Source organism: Salvelinus alpinus, chromosome 28, assembly GCF_045679555.1.
Source record: "Salvelinus alpinus chromosome 28, SLU_Salpinus.1, whole genome shotgun sequence".
Taxonomy (NCBI): domain Eukaryota; kingdom Metazoa; phylum Chordata; class Actinopteri; order Salmoniformes; family Salmonidae; genus Salvelinus; species Salvelinus alpinus.
In genome coordinates this window covers 28,246,299-28,265,245 of record NC_092113.1, presented here as the reverse complement: position 1 = coordinate 28,265,245, position 18,947 = coordinate 28,246,299, and the positions used below count along the sequence as shown (strand labels likewise).

General features: G+C 44.4%; 1 protein-coding gene across 2 annotated transcripts in view; it reads right to left on the bottom strand.

Moving 5' to 3' along the window:
* LOC139557594 (plexin-A2-like) overlaps positions 1-18,947 on the bottom strand; it is a 449,982-nt gene that overhangs the window by 91,565 nt on the left and 339,470 nt on the right. For both annotated transcript variants that reach the window (XM_071372601.1, XM_071372600.1), the window contains exons 11-12: positions 16,362-16,458; positions 13,837-14,036 (exon numbers count right to left, since the gene is read on the bottom strand). In XM_071372601.1, the coding sequence (XP_071228702.1) occupies positions 13,837-14,036; positions 16,362-16,458 (297 nt within the window). The remainder of the gene's footprint in view (positions 1-13,836; positions 14,037-16,361; positions 16,459-18,947) is intronic.

The following is an 18,947-nucleotide window of genomic DNA, read 5'->3' as shown; positions in this document are numbered from 1 at the left end:
CTAGGTGGCATGCTGCCTTCTGTGCTGCACAGCCCATCTGAGGTGAGGAGCTGGCTGCTGTCCAGTGTGTGTGAGGAGGAGGAGAGAAGGAGGAAAGGAAAGGGAAAGAAAAGAAGAGAGACAAGAAGAGAGGAGCAGGAAGAGGGGACAGACACTATCCTCTCCGTGTGAGCTCACAGCCTCTAGATACACAATCAATATGCCATTAGTGGGCACGCATGCTGAAGTAAAAACAACACGAGGACCCAGCATTTTAAAAGCGGTGCCTGCTCTCTCTCTACCCCCCTCTGAAACTGTGTCCTCACTAGTGCGCTGTGCTAACCCAGTGGGACGTCTGCATTGTAATCTAGATTTAGTGGACATTACAGTAATTGTTCTGGATGTAAAGTAAGTGTGTCACTGCACTGCCTGAGGGTCTGAATAGATGAATGTTTATTGCTGCTTGGGTATGCTGGGTACGGGAGGACAGAGTGGAGAGAGGAGGCCTGGCTAAATATATCCATGTCAGACCATGGCTGCAGCAATCCGGAACAACATAGGGATAGTTACATAAGAAATGGAGGGAATTGAATGCCTCAGAGAGAGAGAGAGAGAGACAGAGAGACAGAGAGAGAGACAGAGAGGGAGAGAGAGGAAGAGAGAGAGAGAGAGAAAGAGAGAGAGAGAGAGAGAGAGAGAGAGAGAGAGAGAGAGAGAGAGAGAGAGAGAGAGAGAGAGAGAGAGAGAGAGAGAGAGAGAGAGAGAGAGAGAGAGAGAGAGAGAGAGAGAGAGAGGGAGAGGGAGAGAGAGAGAGGAAGAAGAAGAGGGGTGAGTAGAATAAGGTTTCTATGCCCCTCTGGTAGGTGTGGCAGCCATATGATGATGATGATGATGATGATGATGATGATGATGATGATGATGATGATGATGATGATGATGATGATGATGCATACAGTATCTCTACTGAAAGGGTGTGACACTCTCCTAGCCAGGGGCTATAATTCAACTCTTCCAATGACAGGCGGGACATGGGATATAACTTTAAGAAATGTAATCCATGCATGTTACCCATATCACTGAGCTTCCATTGACAGAAAGAGGCTTGATTCATCAGATTAGTATAAATATCACTTTGTGTGGCACTATTCTTCAAAGCCGTCAAAGACTCATCCTCAAAGCCTTGGTGAGCAGAGACACTCCATGTCTGACCATGGCGCTATCTGCGTGGCAGACGAACAATGGGTTGATACCCACAGAAGTCCCAAAGAACTGATTTCAGAACTGTGGTTACATGGTGACATGCTAACCCACTCCTAATGAACAAAGACAGACTGGGATCTGGCTCAGGAATGCAGTGTGTGTGTGTGTGTGTGTGTGTGTGTGTGTGTGTGTGTGTGTGTGTGTGTGTGTGTGTGTGTGTGTGTGTGTGTGTGTGTGTGTGTGTGTGTGTGTGTGTGTGTGTGTGTGTGTGTGTGTGTGTGTGTGTGTGTGTGTGTGTGTGTGTGCGAGAGAGAGAGAGCATTCATGCTACATCCTCCTCTCGTCTCTCTCGTCTCCCTTCAGGCTAGGTGACAAACTCCTCCACTCCAGGTGCTAAACACTGACTCTCTACTCTCCCAGCCCCAATCAGGCAAGAGGAGGAGGAGAGGATGGTTCATTGGGCATGCACGCACCCCCTGCCGCCCACCGTCCCCTCTCGTCCCTGCCTCCCCAGCTCCACGCTCCCTGTGTAATCCTTTTCAGAGGAGCTCCACTGCCCACACGGCTTTGTCACACTGTGTCAATGGATAGTAATTCCCAGAAAACAGCCAGCCGGCCGGCCAGGCAGAGCCAGCTCACACATGCCCACTTCCTGTCCCTCAGACACAGGTCCAGGGATGTAAAGGGTGGGCTGGTGGGGGGCAAATTTTCATTTCCTAACACATGCCACTGGATTTGTGATTGAGAAGGATGAGAAAGGAGAAGTGCAGAAGTGTGGTGAGATGACTAGATGAAGGGATGAGATGAAGAAGTGTGGTAGAGAAGGAGGAGAAAGGAGAAGTGCAGAAGTGTGGTGAGATGACTAGATGAAGGGATGAGATGAAGAAGTGTGGTAGAGAAGGAGGAGAAAGGAGAAGTGCAGAAGTGTGGTGAGATGACTAGATGAAGGGATGAGATGAAGAAGTGTGGTAGAGAAGGAGGAGAAAGGAGAAGTGCAGAAGTGTGGTGAGATGACTAGATGAAGGGATGAGATGAAGAAGTGTGGTAGAGAAGGAGGAGAAAGGAGAAGTGCAGAGGTGTGGTGAGATGACTAGATGAAGGGATGAGATGAAGAAGTGTGGTAGAGAAGGAGGAGAAAGGAGAAGTGCAGAAGTGTGGTGAGATGACTAGATGAAGGGATGAGATGAAGAAGTGTGGTAGAGAAGGAGGAGAAAGGAGAAGTGCAGAAGTGTGGTGAGATGACTAGATGAAGGGATGAGATGAAGAAGTGTGGTAGAGAAGGAGGAGAAAGGAGAAAGTGTCGAGGCAGTGAGATTGACCTACAATGAGAAGACGAGAGGAATTTCTATTCTAATCCGTTAAAAGAACCTCAGAGAAACAGGAAGTCTCTTTAGTAGATATTCCCCAGCCAGTAGAGTAGGGTGGTCCTCTGTTGCTCAGTTGGTAGAGCATGGCGCTTGTAATGCCAGGCTAGTGGGTTAAATTCCTGGGACCACCTGTACATAAATCGTATGCGAGCATGACTATAAGTTCCTTTGGATAGAATTGTCTGCTAAATGGCATATATTACAGAGAAAGGGAGGAGTGGCCTATAAGAACAACCTGGCATTTCTAAGTGCTGTGTTTTTTTATTCAGCTGAAGTCATGGTGGGGAAAATGGTGCTCATCTAGTCTAGGCCAAACTCAATAGAGGCTGTAGAAAAGCAATCTGTGCTAGCTTTAAGGGGAGTTAGAACACACCGTCTGAAGCTCAATGACAATCTACATTCTACAGAGAGAGAGAGAGAGAGAGAGAGAGAGAGAGAGAGAGAGAGAGAGAGAGAGAGAGAGAGAGAGAGAGAGAGAGAGAGAGAGAGAGAGAGAGAGAGAGAGAGAGAGAGAGAGAGAGAGAGAGAGAGAGAGAGAGAGAAGAGAGACAGAGAGAAGAGAGACAGAGAGAGAGTGAGAGAGAGAGACAGAGAGAGACAGAGAGAGAGACAGAGAGAAGAGAGAGAGAGAGAGAGAGAGAGAGAGAGAGAGAGAGAGAGAGAGAGAAAGGCTTTGAGCTGTGTTGTATCATCTTATAATGGCAGATAGCACTATGTACTCTCATGTGAACAGGCCTTAATGTAGGCTTCACTAGTACTTTCTCTCTCGCTGTGTTTTAGGCTTTCCCATACCTCAGATAAAAGCGGTTTCTGATTACATTCAAACTAAGTAGCCTGAGGTAAAAAATACAAAGTGAAATTGTGTTAGATCTGTTACCTCTGAAGCTACTATATGGTGTGACTATGAGCGTGTGTAGCATCTGAATAGCTGTGATAGATCCACTCCCAGTGTTTTAAACGACACAGCTTGCACCAGACCTGAGAGCTGTCTTTGGGTCTTTGCGGGTCGTCTTTGCAGGTAGTTCAGGCATGTCGGATTTCATTGTGAGTAGTGTTTAATGGACTTGATAAAACCCACTTATCACTTGTTTCTCCACGAACAAACTACACACTAAATACTTCATAGACTCTTAAAAGTATTGTAGCCTGCCCGAGAGATACAGACACTGCCGAGAGGTACAGGCACAGATGAAAAATAGTTTTAGCATAATAAAAGGAAAAGAGAGGAGACATAATGGGAGGAGAACAGGAATGATGGGAGGGAGTAATGTTCTTTAACAGGAATGATGAGAGGGAGGGAGTAATGTTCTTTAACAGGAATGATGAGAGTGAGGGAGTAATGTTCTTTAACAGGAATGATGAGAGGGAGGGAGTAATATTCTTTAACAGGAATGATGAGAGTGAGGGAGTAATGTTCTTTAACAGGAATGATGAGAGGGAGGGAGTAATGTTCTTTAACAGGAATGATGAGAGGGAGGGAGTAATGTTCTTTAACAGGAATGATGAGAGGGAGGGAGTAATGTTCTTTAACAGGAATGATGAGAGTGAGGGAGTAATGTTCTTTAACAGGAATGATGAGAGGGAGGGAGTAATGTTCTTTAACAGGAATGATGTGAGGGAGGGAGTAATGTTCTTTAACAGGAATGATGAGAGGGGGGAGTAATGTTCTTTAACAGGAATGATGAGAGTGAGGGAGTAATGTTCTTTAACAGGAATGATGTGAGGGAGGGAGTAATGTTCTTTAACAGGAATGATGTGAGGGAGGGAGTAATGTTCTTTAACAGGAATGATGAGAGTGAGGGAGTAATGTTCTTTAACAGGAATGATGTGAGGGAGGGAGTAATGTTCTTTAACAGGAATGATGAGAGGGAGGGAGTAATGTTCTTTAACAGGAATGATGAGAGGGAGGGAGTAATGTTCTTTAACAGGAATGATGAGAGGGAGGGAGTAATGTTCTTTAACAGGAATGACGAGAGGGAGGGAGTAATGTTCGTTAACAGGAATGATGAGAGGGAGGAGAGGGAGGGAGTAATGTTCTTTAACAGGAATGATGAGAGGGAGGGAGTAATGTTCTTTAACAGGAATGATGAGAGGGAGGGAGTCATGTTCTTTAACAGGAATGATGAGAGGGAGGGAGTAATGTTCTTTAACAGGAATGATGAGAGGGAGGGAGTAATGTTCTTTAACAGGAATGATGTGAGGGAGGGAGTAATGTTCTTTAACAGGAATGACGAGAGGGAGGAGAGGGAGGGAGTAATGTTCTTTAACAGGAATGATGAGAGGGAGGGAGTAATGTTCTTTAACAGGAATGATGAGAGGGAGGGAGTAATGTTCTTTAACAGGAATGATGAGAGGGAGGGAGTAATGTTCTTTAACAGGAATGATGAGAGGGAGGGAGTAATGTTCTTTAACAGGAATGATGAGAGGGAGGGAGTAATGTTCTTTAACAGGAATGATGAGAGGGAGGCAGTAATGTTCTTTAACAGGAATGATGAGAGGGAGGGAGTAATGTTCTTTAACAGGAATGATGAGAGGGAGGGAGTCATGTTCTTTAACAGGAATGATGAGAGGGAGGGAGTAATGTTCTTTAACAGGAATGATGAGAGGGAGGGAGTAATGTTCTTTAACAGGAATGATGTGAGGGAGGGAGTAATGTTCTTTAACAGGAATGATGAGAGGGAGGGAGTAATGTTCTTTAACAGGAATGATGAGAGGGAGGGAGTAATGTTCTTTAACAGGAATGACGAGAGTGAGGGAGTAATGTTCTTTAACAGGAATGACGAGAGGGAGGAGAGGGAGGGAGTAATGTTCTTTAACAGGAATGATGAGAGGGAGGGAGTAATGTTCTTTAACAGGAATGATGAGAGGGAGGGAGTAATGTTCTTTAACAGGAATGATGAGAGGGAGGGAGTAATGTTCTTTAACAGGAATGATGAGAGGGAGGGAGTAATGTTCTTTAACAGGAATGATGAGAGGGAGGGAGTAATGTTCTTTAACAGGAATGATGAGAGGGAGGCAGTAATGTTCTTTAACAGGAATGATGAGAGGGAGGGAGTAATGTTCTTTTGGAGGATTTATGTGTATGATCTTTATAGTTTATCCTCTTGTTTCTCCACTGGGGAGGGCAGGCTGTGTGAAAGGAGGGGAATTCAAGTGTGAGTGTTAGTTCACGAAAGGCAAGTTCCTTCCCATGATGCCTTTCAAGACCTTTAATCCCCAGCTTCATGTGAGGCTGTTCCCTCTGGTGTTAGAGGAGCTTATATGTGTTCAATATTAATGCACGGTGGTGTGTGGGGGGGGGGGGGGGGGGTTGCGCTCAGGCAGGGTACCTAATAGAAATATAAATTATTCAAAACGAGAGTCTTCTGGTAGACTAATAACGAAGTGTGTATACAAATCAGATCATGATTGGGACTTTGTTGCACACAATCAAAAAAAAAAAGATAAATTCAGCCCGTGAGGGAAAGAGTCTAGTCTTTTTGAAGAAATTCTCATTATTGGGGGAGGAAGGGGGTTGGGGGAAGAGAGAGAGAAGAGAGAGAACAAATGAATGCAGAGTAGAGGAGGGAAAAATAACATAAGCTCAACAAGTGCGAAATGTTCCTTGCTGGTTGGTGTTCTTTGCCTCTGGAGCTGTACTGTGTGTGTGTGTGTGTGTGTGTGTGTGTGTGTGTGTGTGTGTGTGTGTGTGTGTGTGTGTGTGTGTGTGTGTGTGTGTGTGTGTGTGTGTGTGTGTGTGTGTGTGTGTGTGTGTGTGTGTGTGTGTGTGTGTGTGTGTGTGTGTGTGAGAGTGTGTGAGAGTGAGAGCATGCATATGTGTGTGTGTGTGTCCTACTCCAGTGAACAGTACAAATCAATGTGGTAGTGGGATTCCAGTGGCAGCTGTGTTGCATAACAGAGCTCACTCAGTCTGACACCCTACAGAGGCTCTGCACATCTCCTCTTCCTCTCCTCCCTTCTCTCCTCCTCTTTCCCCTACTTCTCTTCCTCCCTCCTCTCCTCCTCTTTCCCCTACTTCTCTTCCTCTCCTCCCTTCTCTCCTCCTCTTTCCTTTACATTACTTTCACCCACTTCACTTCGCCTCTCTCAAATTCTCAGTACTACTTTCCCACCTCTTTCTCTCTCTCTTTCTCTCTGTTTAGCTGCAGTTTCACGCTTCTCATCTCACTTTCTCTTTTTCTCCCTCTCTCCCTCTCTTTCTCACTTCAGTCATTCTCTCTCTCTTGCTCTCTCTCTCTCTCTGTTTAGCTGCTTCTTCTCTGTTGTCATCTCTCTTCCTCAGCTGCTTTCTCCACTGACATCCCTCTATCCTTCCAATCAGACTGAGGAATGGAGACGAGCCCTCAGCGTATCCTAACATACCCTACTCACTACACTAATGAACACTGGGAGCTGAACGAAATATGTCTCAATAGGGTTACTGCTTGTTAGAAGTCCACACACACACACACACAAACACACACACACACACACACACACACACACACACACACACACACACACACACACACACACACACACACACACACACACACACACACACACACACACACACACACACACACACACACACACACACACACACACACACACACACACACACACACACACACACACACACACACACTTCGCTGTCACAAATTGCCCAGAATGACAAGCTGAGAGAGTGTAATGGAGTACCACAAGAGCGTAACTTCATTTACTAGAATGAGTCACAGACAGAGTGACACATGGACGGACACAGGAGACAGGAGACAGAGAGACAAGGAGACAGAGAGACAGGGGAAGAAAAAGGATGAGAGACAGAGGAGAAAAACAGCGGAGAGAGACAGACAAAGAAAGAGAGAGGGGAAAGACAGAGAATGAGAGGGAGAACATGTAAGAGATTGAGGGAGAGAATGCGAGAGAGAAGGAGAGACGGACAGAAAAAGAGATTGTAAGAAAAGAAGAAGTCAGAACAAGAGAACTAGATCCTCATCACACCTAGTGACGGGGGAGGGGATCCATGCTTACATATCGCAATATTCATTTCACAATATTATATTGATACTTTGGCTCCATGTATCAATTCATTAAAATAAAAGTGATTTTGTTAATGTAGGTAGCATTAGTCAACGCTAGTCGGCTGTACCTGCGCCAAAACATTTTTATCCTATAGCTTGTTCTTCATCTTCTTTTTAAATACGGAGCCAACATGTTTTCAGCACTTTGATATCCATGACCGATCAAAACGTGTCTCTCTGCAGCAGACATATAGTGAGCAATATGTTTGGAACATCTAATCGCAATAAAATGGCAGTATTGAATCGCAATACATATCATATCGGCACCGAAGTATTGTGATAATATTGTATTGTGAGCCCCCTGGCAATTCCCAGCCTCACTCGGGCTCCCGAGTGGCGCAGGGGTCTAAAACACTGCATCTCAGTGCAAGACTGCAAGAGGTGTCACTACAGTCCCTGGTTCAATTCCAGGCTGTATCACATCCGGCTGTGATTGGGAGCCCCATAGGGTGGCGCACAATTGGCTCAGTGTTGGCCGGGGTAGGCTGTCATTGTAAATAAGAATTTGTTCTTAACTAACTTGCCTAGTTAAATACAATGTCTGGGCAGCCCTCAGCCTCTGGCCTGACTCTCCTGTGACACTGGGTCAACCATACCCGCCGCACGGAAATTATGCCTCAGTACACAAAGGGCTGCTACTAGGGGGAAACAAACAGGCACTTCTTGATTATGGGAAACGGTCCCAGGGATGGTCATTGTTGTAAGGTTGGAGCCATGGCGACTGGGTGAGAGAGCCACCTCTTCTCTTACTCTAATGCACTTTACTGTCTGAATAGTCTGCCACTTTGATAGCCTTGCATCAATGAGACTACGTCTGTCTGGGGAACTCAAGCAGGGATAGTTGCTTTACTACTAGAGGCATGTCAACAACAAAAAAGGTCCTCAAATCCAAGATGGCAGCATGTCAAGTCGTTTGTCTGTGACTAGTACATTTTAACCTACTAATAACCTATTTATTTATGGTTGAGTAACTTGGCTGTTGTGTAGTGCAAACTATTTTGTTTTTGCTGGTGTAAAGATCACGGGTCTTCCTCAACTCGGCACTTCATTACTTGAAGTTTACCAAAGTAACCCTATCTCTGGGTGGCCTGAGTTAACTTCTTCATCTGCGGAGTGTCTCGTCCAAGCTGCTCCTTTTTGCTCTTCGCCTGGCTGTCAGTGGCAGCTCAACAATCCCCAACCCGTTCTCTCAATCGACCTCAACACCCAATCTACTCACACGCGCAAATACTCACATTCAGACTCATACATACACGCTGTCCCTCTCTCCCCTTACCTTCGTTGGCCTCTATTGTTTAACATTTGTCAGAGAAAATGACACTTTTCGTGGTATTGCTTTGTGCACTGACTTTACTGAACTCTGGAGAAAACGAACATTGTCGCAGGGTGAGTACATCTGACAATGTGCTCTCCCGTCCATTAGGCATTTTGTCTGCAGGAACTTGCTATTTTTCACTCGGTCCACTCGTCCAAGTGCCGATGCATTTGTGGCATGATGTGAACAGTACGAATTTGTGTCACTACCAAAGTCTAATGGTTTTAAATGACTGTTTTGTATTGTCTGGAAAATCACTTGTAGAATTCGCTTGCAGTAGGTCTCTTAAAAAAGAGAAGCCGTGCAATGTTATTAAACAGAGGTGCCTAGTTATTCTTCTTTTGTTGATATCAGGTAACGTGCAACCTAACCCTGGCCCTGATATGCAATGTCTCCAAACCCCCTCTGATTTTAAATCAAGATCTGGTTTAGGTATTTTTCATTTAAATGTACGCAGCAGCCTGTTGTCAAAAATTGATGGGGTTAGGATTTGGGCTAAATCAACTGATGCTGATGTAATTGTGTTTTCTGAAACCTGGCTCAGCAAGTCTGTTCTTGATAAGGATATTTGTATAAATGGTTACAATGTTTATCGCACTGATCGAGTTAAGAAATGTGGGGGTGTGGCTATATATGTAAAAACTAAATTCCCTGTAAGTGTGGCAAAGTCTGAAACTATTTGTAAACAGTTGGAATTTCTTGCTTTGAATATTGAGGTTTCAAAGGGCCTCTCTATAACTGTGATTGGCTGTTAGAGACCCCCCTCTGCTCTCGGTGATGCATTTTCTTCTTTGACGCACCTTATGACTAAACTTCTTTACAGTGAAATGATCTCGATTGGAGATCTCAACTGGTGTTGGTTAAAGCCGGTGTCTGATGATTTAAAAACCCAGTTGATTAACTCACCCACTCGCCCAAATCTTAAATGCCCAGATAAATCTACCCTGATTGATTTGATATTAACAAATGTTCCATATAAATATTCTGCGGTTGGTGTTTTTTGTAATGATTTAAGTGACCATTGTGCTGTTGTTGCTGTTAGAAATACTAAGGTTCCTAAAACAAACGCACGTTTTATTCGTAAGAGAAATTTGAAGTGTTTTAATGAGCAGGCTTTCTTTCATGATTTGTTTTATTTTAACTGGAGCAAGATTTAGCTTATCCCTGATGTGGAAACTGCCTGGATATTCTTTCATTATGTTTTTTTCCAAATAGTAAACAAACATGCCCCATTCTGCAGGTTCAGGGTTAAAGGGCGGGATAATCCATGGTTTTCTTCTGAGCTGTCTTGTATTATTCACGGCCGTAATCTAGCCTGGGCTAAAGCAAGGAAATCATGTTCTGATGCTGATTGGCTTATTTTTAGGCAGTTACGAAACAAGTGTTCTTTTCTTCTCAGGAAGGCCAAGTCTGAATATTTTATGTCTGTTACCACTGATAACCTGAATGACCCTAGAAAGGCTATTAAATCTATGTCTGGTAACAGTAATGTTAATGATTTACCATCATGTGTTTTGAAGGACTCTGTTGCTGTATATGACAAAACTGAAATGATTAATTGTTTCAATGAGCACTTTGTATCTTCTGATAGGCTGTTTGATTCAGTGTCCTCTGTCTCTGTACAATCCTGTGTGGATGAACCAGTGTCCTCTGTCTCTGTACAACCCTGTGTGGATGAACCAGTGAGAGCTGGTCAAACGTTTAGCTTTTTGCCATTCTCAGTGCAGGTGGTACATACAGCACTGAAATCCTTAGATCAGAGAAAGCCTGCAGGTCCTGATCTTTTGGATCCCTGCTTTTTAAATCTGGCAGCTGATTTCATAGCTGAACCACTTACATATCTGTTCAATTTAACCCTGGAATGTAATGAAATTCCAAAGATCTGGAAATCAGCATTTGTCGTACCACTTTTAAAAGGGGGAGATCCAACTCTTTTAAATAATTATAGGCCAATCTCAAAGCTGTCACCCCTGGTGAAGATACTTGAAACCCTTGTGAGTGAACAGCTAAAAGAGTTTTTATTTACTAACTCTATTTTATCAATGTACCAATCGGGCTTCAGGAAGAAGCATAGCACAATTACAGCAGCCATGAAGGTTTTAAATTATATCACTGAAGCCCTTGACAAAAAACAGCACTCAGCACTGTGTCTCACTTTTTATTGATCTCTCTCAGGCTGTTGATCATGCTATACTAAGGCAGAGATTGTCGAGTGTAGGTCTTTCAGAGCATGCAGTTGCATGGTTTGCTAACTATCTGTCTGATAGAACTCAGTGCACTCAATTTGATGGGCTTATGTCTGTTAAATTGTCTGTCTTTAATGGTGTGCCACAAGGCTCTGTACTTGGTCCCCTCATATTCACTATTTATATAAATGATTTAGACAAAAATGTCCAAAATGCGCAACTTCATTTTTATGCTGATGATACTGTTATTTAATGTTGTGCCTCGTCTCTTACAAAAGCTTTCCAGAACTTGCAAACTGCTTTTTATACTGTTCAACATACCTTGTGTCAATTGAAGCTTATCCTCAATACTGACAAAACTAAACTAATGGTGTTTTCTAAAGCAAGAAATAGACCTCTGAACCTTTCACCTATTACTACCTGTCAAGGCAAGGAGATTGAGGTTGTAACCTCATATAAATATCTTGGAATTTTAATTGATGACGGCCTCTCTTTTAAATTACATATTCAACAACTTACAAAAAGATTTAAGCTGAAATTGGGATTGTATTTTAGGAATAAGGCCTGTTTTTCTTTTGAAGCCAGAAGGAGGCTAGTATCAGCTACATTTATGCCTTTACTAGACTATGGGGATATTGTCACGCCCTGACCATAGAGAGCCCTCGGTTCTCTATGGTGTTTAAGTCAGAGTGTGACTGGGGGGTTATCTAGTTTATAGATTTCTAGGTTGGTGGTTTGTGTGGTTCCCAATTAGAGGCAGCTGGTAATCGTTGCCTCTAATTGGGGATCATATTTAGGTAGGCTTTTTCCCCACCTGCATTTGTGGGATATTGATTGTTTGTTAGTGTGTTTGGGCACTACGTCCTCACGGTCTTTGTTAGTGTTGTTATTTTGTTTTGTTAGTTTCACTTAAATAAATATGTGGAACTATACTCACGCTGCGCCTTGGTCCGCTCATTTCCAAGACCATGACAGATATTTTATATATGAATGCTTCCACTCAGTGTTTGAGATCAATTGACACCCTTTACCATGGCACTTTGAGATTTATTTTAAACTGCAAAACCCTTACGCACCACTGCACTTTGTATACCAGGGTTGGCTGGCCTTCTCTAGTCACTCGTAGGCTCAGTCACTGGTATACTTTTATTTACAAAGCCATTTTGGGTTTACGACCTTTTTATTTGGGCATTTTTACTGTTCAGAAATGTGGTGGGTACTCTCTTCGTTCGCTGGACTTTATCCTGCTAACTGTTCCAAATGTCCGAACTGAATTTGGTAAAAGGGCTTTTATGTACTCTTCCCCATCGTCTTGGAACGCCTTACAAAATACTTTTAAACTGGAAGAACTTGTCCTGATTGGTATTTTTAAATCACTGATGAAGGATTTTGAGGCTGATTCCCTGACCTGTCAATGTTTTTAATTTGCTGTTTTTGATTTTGTTATACTCTTGTGAATTCTGTGGTTTTTACTAGATTACTTGTAGTTTTCATGTTTGTCTAATTTTTGTAATGACTTGGTGCTGCCTATCTTGGCCAGGACGCTCTTGAAAAAGAGATTTTAAATCTCAATGAGCCCTTCCTGGTTAAATAAAAAAATGGCGCTATAATTTTTTGTTAAAACATTGTACTCTATTTCTGTCTAGGTGTGAACATTAAATTAAGCTTGGAATTCTGGTAAACACAAGCATACATACATCTTTATAAAGTGGCTCATGTGGCACAGACAGACAGACAGGTCCACTACACAGAGAGACACTGAGGCAGGCCCCTAGGGTGTGTGTGTGTGTGTCAGGTCCCTCGCCCTTGCAGCACTGCTGAAGGTGAGCTGAGTTGTGGCCTCTCTCCAGAGACACACACACACAAACTCCCTTTTTGCTCTTCCGTGAAAATAAACACCAGATGCTGTCTTCCTGCATATTGATTGTGTGTCATAGTGAGAGAAGAAGGGGGGGGGGGGGGGGGTTAGAGATGAGACAGAGAGAGAGAGAGAAATAGAGCAGAAGAGAGAACAAGGGAGAAATAGAGAGAGAGAGAGAGAGAGAGAGCAAGATAGAGAGAGATTGAGAGAGAGAGAGAGAGAGAGAGAGAGAGAGAGAGAGAGAGAGAGAGAGAGAGAGAGAAATAGAAGAGAGAAAAATTAAGTGTGAGAGAGAAATAGAGAGAGAGGAGAGAGAGAAACAGAGGAATATAAACAAAGCAGTGAGGAAGAGAGAGCCTGTGTGCAGCTCCATGAGTGATGTCAGATGGGCTCCTCTCCTACCAGCAGATCATTCTCATTCACACACAGTCCAGTCCATTCTAGACCAATGGAAACATGCAACAGCAGCACCAATACCATGCAGGCCTCCCAATGCAAATACTGTAGGACCTGTCATTGTCAAGGACTAGACCTGTCTGATCCTGCAGTCTGTAGTTGTTGATCTCAGCTGAAGGAGAACTGCGGACAGATACATTGTACATTGAACAGTAAACACATGGCCTGTGCTGTCAGACAGGCAGTACATCATATTTCACCATGTTAAGGGACAAAGTCAAGTTGAAGCTTAAGGCTAAAATGTGACGCCAGACTGGATAAGGAGGAGACTGCATCTACAATGGACGACAGGCAGTTGTCCCAGGGTTCATTCTGTCGACTACAGACGACCATATGATGAAAGGCGATATATGCCTGTTACCCCTATGGTTATGGGGAAAGGTTTGAGTGTGTATGAGGTATCACTGACCTCTGTGATGCGTGGGTTGGTACACTGGACCTTCTTGCTGGACAGGTCTAGCCAGCGGGTGGTATAGGGGTTGAGGGGTGGGCAGTGGTGGCGCAGGGTACATCGGCCCTCTCCACTACACCAGCCACACTGGAACTTCCTCTGGGCTTTCAGACACATGCCACAGCTGTCCCTCTGGGCCACACACTTATACAGGTGCACTGTGGGATACAGGAGGACTCAGTGTAAACACATCATTTGATTTGAACGTAACATTATACTGACAATTTAACACATTTGACAACCTAACATTATCTGACAAACAAACTGTAGTGTAGTGTAGTACTGGACTGTATTCCTGGAGGATTTAGTTGGTTAAAACATATTTTTTTTTAAGAAAGATACAACTGTGCTCTTCATACCTGCTGTTAGAGTAAAAGCAGGTATTATGCTGTGTATCCAGCTAAGACAAGACGTTATTTGACAAGAAACATCTGTTTTATGTGTTGGTGTCAACAAATGTGTGTGTGTGTGTGTGTGTGTGTGTGGGTGTGTGTGTGTGGGTGGGTGTATGTACAGTGGGGAGAACAAGTATTTGATACACTGCCGATTTTGCAGGTTTTCCTACTTACAAAGCATGTAGAGGTCTGTAATTTTTTAACATAGGTACACTTCAACTGTGAGAGACGGAATCTAAAACAAAAATCCAGAAAATCACATTGTATGATTTTTAAGTAATTCATTTGCATTTTATTGCATGACATAAGTATTTGATACATCAGAAAAGCAGAACTTAATATTTGGTACAGAAACCTTTGTTTGCAATTACAGAGATCATACGCTTCCTGTAGTTCTTGACTAGGTTTGCACACACTGCAGCAGGGATTTTGGCCCACTCCTCCCTACAGATCTTCTCCAGATCCTTCAGGTTTCGGGGCTGTCGCTGGGCAATACGGACTTTCAGCTCCCTCCAAAGATTTTCTATTGGGTTCAGGTCTGGAGACTGGCTAGGCCACTCCAGGACCTTGAGATGCTTCTTACGGAGCCACTCCTTAGTTGCCATGGCTGTGTGCTTCGTGTCGTTGTCATGCTGGAAGACCCAGCCACGACCCATCTTCAATGCTCTTACTGAGGGAAGGAGGTTGTTGGCCAAGATCTCGCGATACATGGCCCCATCCATCCTCCCCTCAATACGGTGCAGTCGTCCTGTCCCCTTTGCAGAAAAGCATCCCTAAAGAATGATGTTTCCACCTCCATGCTTCACGGTTGGGATGGTGTTCTTGGGGTTGTACTCATACTTCTTCTTCCTCCAAACACGGCGAGTGGAGTTAGACCAAAAAGCTCTATTTTTGTCTCATCAGACCACATGACCTTCTCCCATTCCTCCTCTGGATCATCCAGATGGTCATTGGCAAACTTCAGACAGGCCTGGACATGCACTGGCTTAAGCAGGGGGACCTTGCGTGCGCTGCAGGATTTTAATCCATGACGGCGTAGTGTGTTACTAATGGTTTTCTTTGAGACTGTGGTCCCAGCTCTCTTCAGGTCATTGACCAGGTCCTGCCGTGTAGTTCTGGGCTGATCCCTCACCTTCCTCATGATCATTGATGCCCCACGAGGTGAAATCTTGCATGGAGCCCCAGACCGAGGGTGATTGACCGTCATCTTGAACTTCTTCCATTTTCTAATAATTGCGCCAACAGTTGTTTCCTTCTCACCAAGCTGCTTGCCTATTGTCCTGTAGCCCATCCCAGCCTTGTGCAGGTCTACAATTTTATCCCTGATGTCCTTACACAGCTCTCTGGTCTTGGCCATTGTGGAGAGGTTGGAATCTGTTTGATTGTGTGTGGACAGGTGTCTTTTATACAGGTAACGAGTTCAAACAGGTGCAGTTAATACAGGTAATGAGTGGAGAACAGGAGGGCTTCTTAAAGAAAAACTAACAGGTCTGTGAGAGCCGGAATTCTTACTGGTTGGTAGGTGATCAAATACTTATGTCATGCAATAAAATGCTAATTAATTATTTAAAAATCATACAATGTGATTTTCTGGATTTTTGTTTTAGATTCCGTCTCTCACAGTTGAAGTGTACCTATGATAAAAATTACAGACCTCTACATGCTTTGTAAGTAGGAAAACCTGCAAAATCGGCAGTGTATCAAATACTTGTTCTCCCCACTGTATGTGTGTGTGTGTGTGTGTGTGTTTGGTTTTACTGTCCTCACAAGGATAGTAAAACAAGGAAAGTGACATTTCACTGGTCCCCACAAGGAAAAAGGCTATTTTATGATTAGGGTTACAATCAGGGTTAAGGTTAGAATTAGGGTTAGGGGTTAGGTTAAGGGTTAGGAGTTATGTGTAGGGGTTTGGGGGTTTGGGTTTAAGGTAAGGGTTAAGATTAGGTTTAGGGTTAGTAGTTAGGTTTAGGTTTGGGTTTAAGGTAAGGGTTAAGGTTAGGTTTAGGGATTAGGGAAAATAGGATTTTGAATGGGAATTAATTGTTTGGTCCCCACAAAGATAGTAAAACAAGCATGTGAATGTCTTACCTTGGATATTATCTGGATTGTCTATAATGAAGTTGCCGTTCCAGACCACTGAAAAATCCACTGGCAACTCACTGATCTTCATCCCTTCATAGAGATACTGAGAAAGAGAGAGAGAGAGAGAGAGAGAGAGAGAGAGAGAGAGAGAGAGAGAGAGAGAGAGAGAGACCGAGAGAGAGACCGAGAGAGAGACAGAGACAGATGTAAAGAGAGGTGAGGTAGGGGGAAAGAGGGAGGGGAAGGAGACAGAGAGAGAGACAGAGAGAGAGACAGAGACAGAGAGAGAGACAGAGACAGAGAGAGACAGAGACAGAGAGAGAGACAGAGAGAGAGACAGATAGATAGAGAGAGAGAGAGAGAAAGAGAAAGAGAAAGAGAAAGAGAAAGAGAAAGAGAAAGAGAAAGAGAAAGAGAAAGAGAAAGAGAAAGAGAAAGAGAGAGAGAGAGAGAGAGACAGAGAGAGAGACAGAGAGAGACAGAGAGAGAGACCGAGAGAGAGACAGAGACAGAGAGAGACAGAGAGAGAGACAGAGACAGAGAGAGAGACCGAGACAGAGAAAGAGACAGACAGAGACAGAGAAAGAGACAGAGAGAGGGACAGAGAGAGACAGAGAGAGAGACAGAGACAGAGAGAGAGACATAGAGAGACAGAGAGAGACAGAGATAGACAGAGAGAGAGACAGAGAGAGAGACAGAGAGAGAGAGAGAGAGAGAGAGAGAGAGAGAGAGAGAGAGAGAGACAGAGAGAGAGAAAGAGACAGAGAGAGCCAGAGAGAGAGACAGAGAGACAGAGAGAGAGAGAGAGAGAGAGACAGTGAGAGAGACAGAGACAGAGAGAGATAGAAAGAGAGGGGAGATAGAGGGGGGGGGGTAAAGAGAGGTGAGGTAGGGGGAAAGAGGGAGGGAAAGGAGAGAGAGGGGGGAGAGAAGGAAAAAGTAGAGAGAGGGAGCAAAACAGAGCAAGAGGGAGAAAAAAATGCAAAATAGAGAATTTCAGCATGAGAAACGTAAATACCCACCACAAATCCCTGACCCTGGTGCTGCATGTTGAATGTTCCCCTAACGTTGCTACAACCTTGCATCACCACCTCATTTTAAATAGGACAAGAGGGAGAGGAGAGTTAAATAGATTCTCCGGTACTTTTATATACGTTTTAGCCAGTAATTGTGATAGTAGCACTCACAAGCCAAAAGTCGTCTCTGAAAATGGCGTCACATATGTGCAGATATGTGCACTACGTTATTGCTCTCTCCTTCTCTGCTGTGTCCACTGAGCCGTTGGGCCTGCCCTGCAACCTCATTGGATAACGCTGGACAGGACTCTTGCTACCTGTCACTCAAAGGCGAGGGGCTAAATCCCATAGTCTAAAACTCAAATTGCTAGGGGGCTGGCCCACGTGGTGGGGAAAGTAGGGAAAATGGCAGGGTACAGCTTCAAGAAAACAGTTGCTTTCAATCTAAAGATTTCATGATTAATTGAGGTAAGATAATATATCTGCTCATAGATGATATATGTATGAAGTACACATTGACACATCCAGCCCAACGCGGGAGGTTTACAAAATACTTTCTTAGAGTGAGCCCCAGAGCATGTCCAGAGCATGTCTTTAAGTGGAGTCCTTCTAGATTCCCCCTTCCTTCTCTCTGTCATCCTAGATCCCCCCTTCCTTCTCTCTGTCATCCTAGATTCCCCCTTCCTTCTCTCTGTCATCCTAGATTCACCCTTCCTTCTTTCTGTCCTCCTAGATTCCCCCTTCCTCTCTGTCCTCCTAGATTCCCCCTTCCTTCTCTCTGTCCTCCTAGATCCCCCCTTCGTTCTCTCTGTCCTCCTAGATCCCCCCTTCCTTCTCTCTGTCCTCCTAGATTCCCCCTTCCTTCTCTCTGTCCTCCTAGATTCTCCCTTCCTTCTCTCTGTCCTCCTAGATCCCCCTTTCCTTCACTCTGTCCTCCTAGATTCACCCTTCCTTCTCTATGTCCTCCTAGATTCCCCCTTCCTTCTCTCTGTCCTCCTAGATTCACCCTTCCTTCTCTCTGTCCTCCTAGATCCTCCCTTCCTTCTCTCTGTCCTCCTAGATTCCCCCTTCCTTCTCTCTGTCCTCCTAGATTCCCCCTTCCTTCTCTCTGTCATCCTAGATCCCCCCTTCCTTCTCTCTGTCATCCTAGATCCCCCTTTCCTTCACTCTGTCCTCCTAGATTCACCCTTCCTTCTCTCTGTCCTCCTAGATCCCCCTTTCCTTCACTCTGTCCTCCTAGATTCACCCTTCCTTCTCTCTGTCCTCCTAGATCCCCCGTTCCTTCACTCTGTCCTCCTAGATTCACCCTTCCTTCTCTATGTCCTCCTAGATTCACCCTTCCTTCTTTCTGTCCTCCTAGATTCACCCTTCCTTCTCTCTGTCCTCCTAGATTCCCCCTTCCTTCTCTGTGTCCTCCTAGATTCCCCCTTCCTTCTCTCTGTCATCCTAGATTCACCCTTCCTTCTTTCTGTCCTCCTAGATTCCCCCTTCCTCTCTGTCCTCCTAGATTCCCCCTTCCTTCTCTGTGTCCTCCTAGATTCCCCCTTCCTTCTCTCTGTCATCCTAGATTCACCCT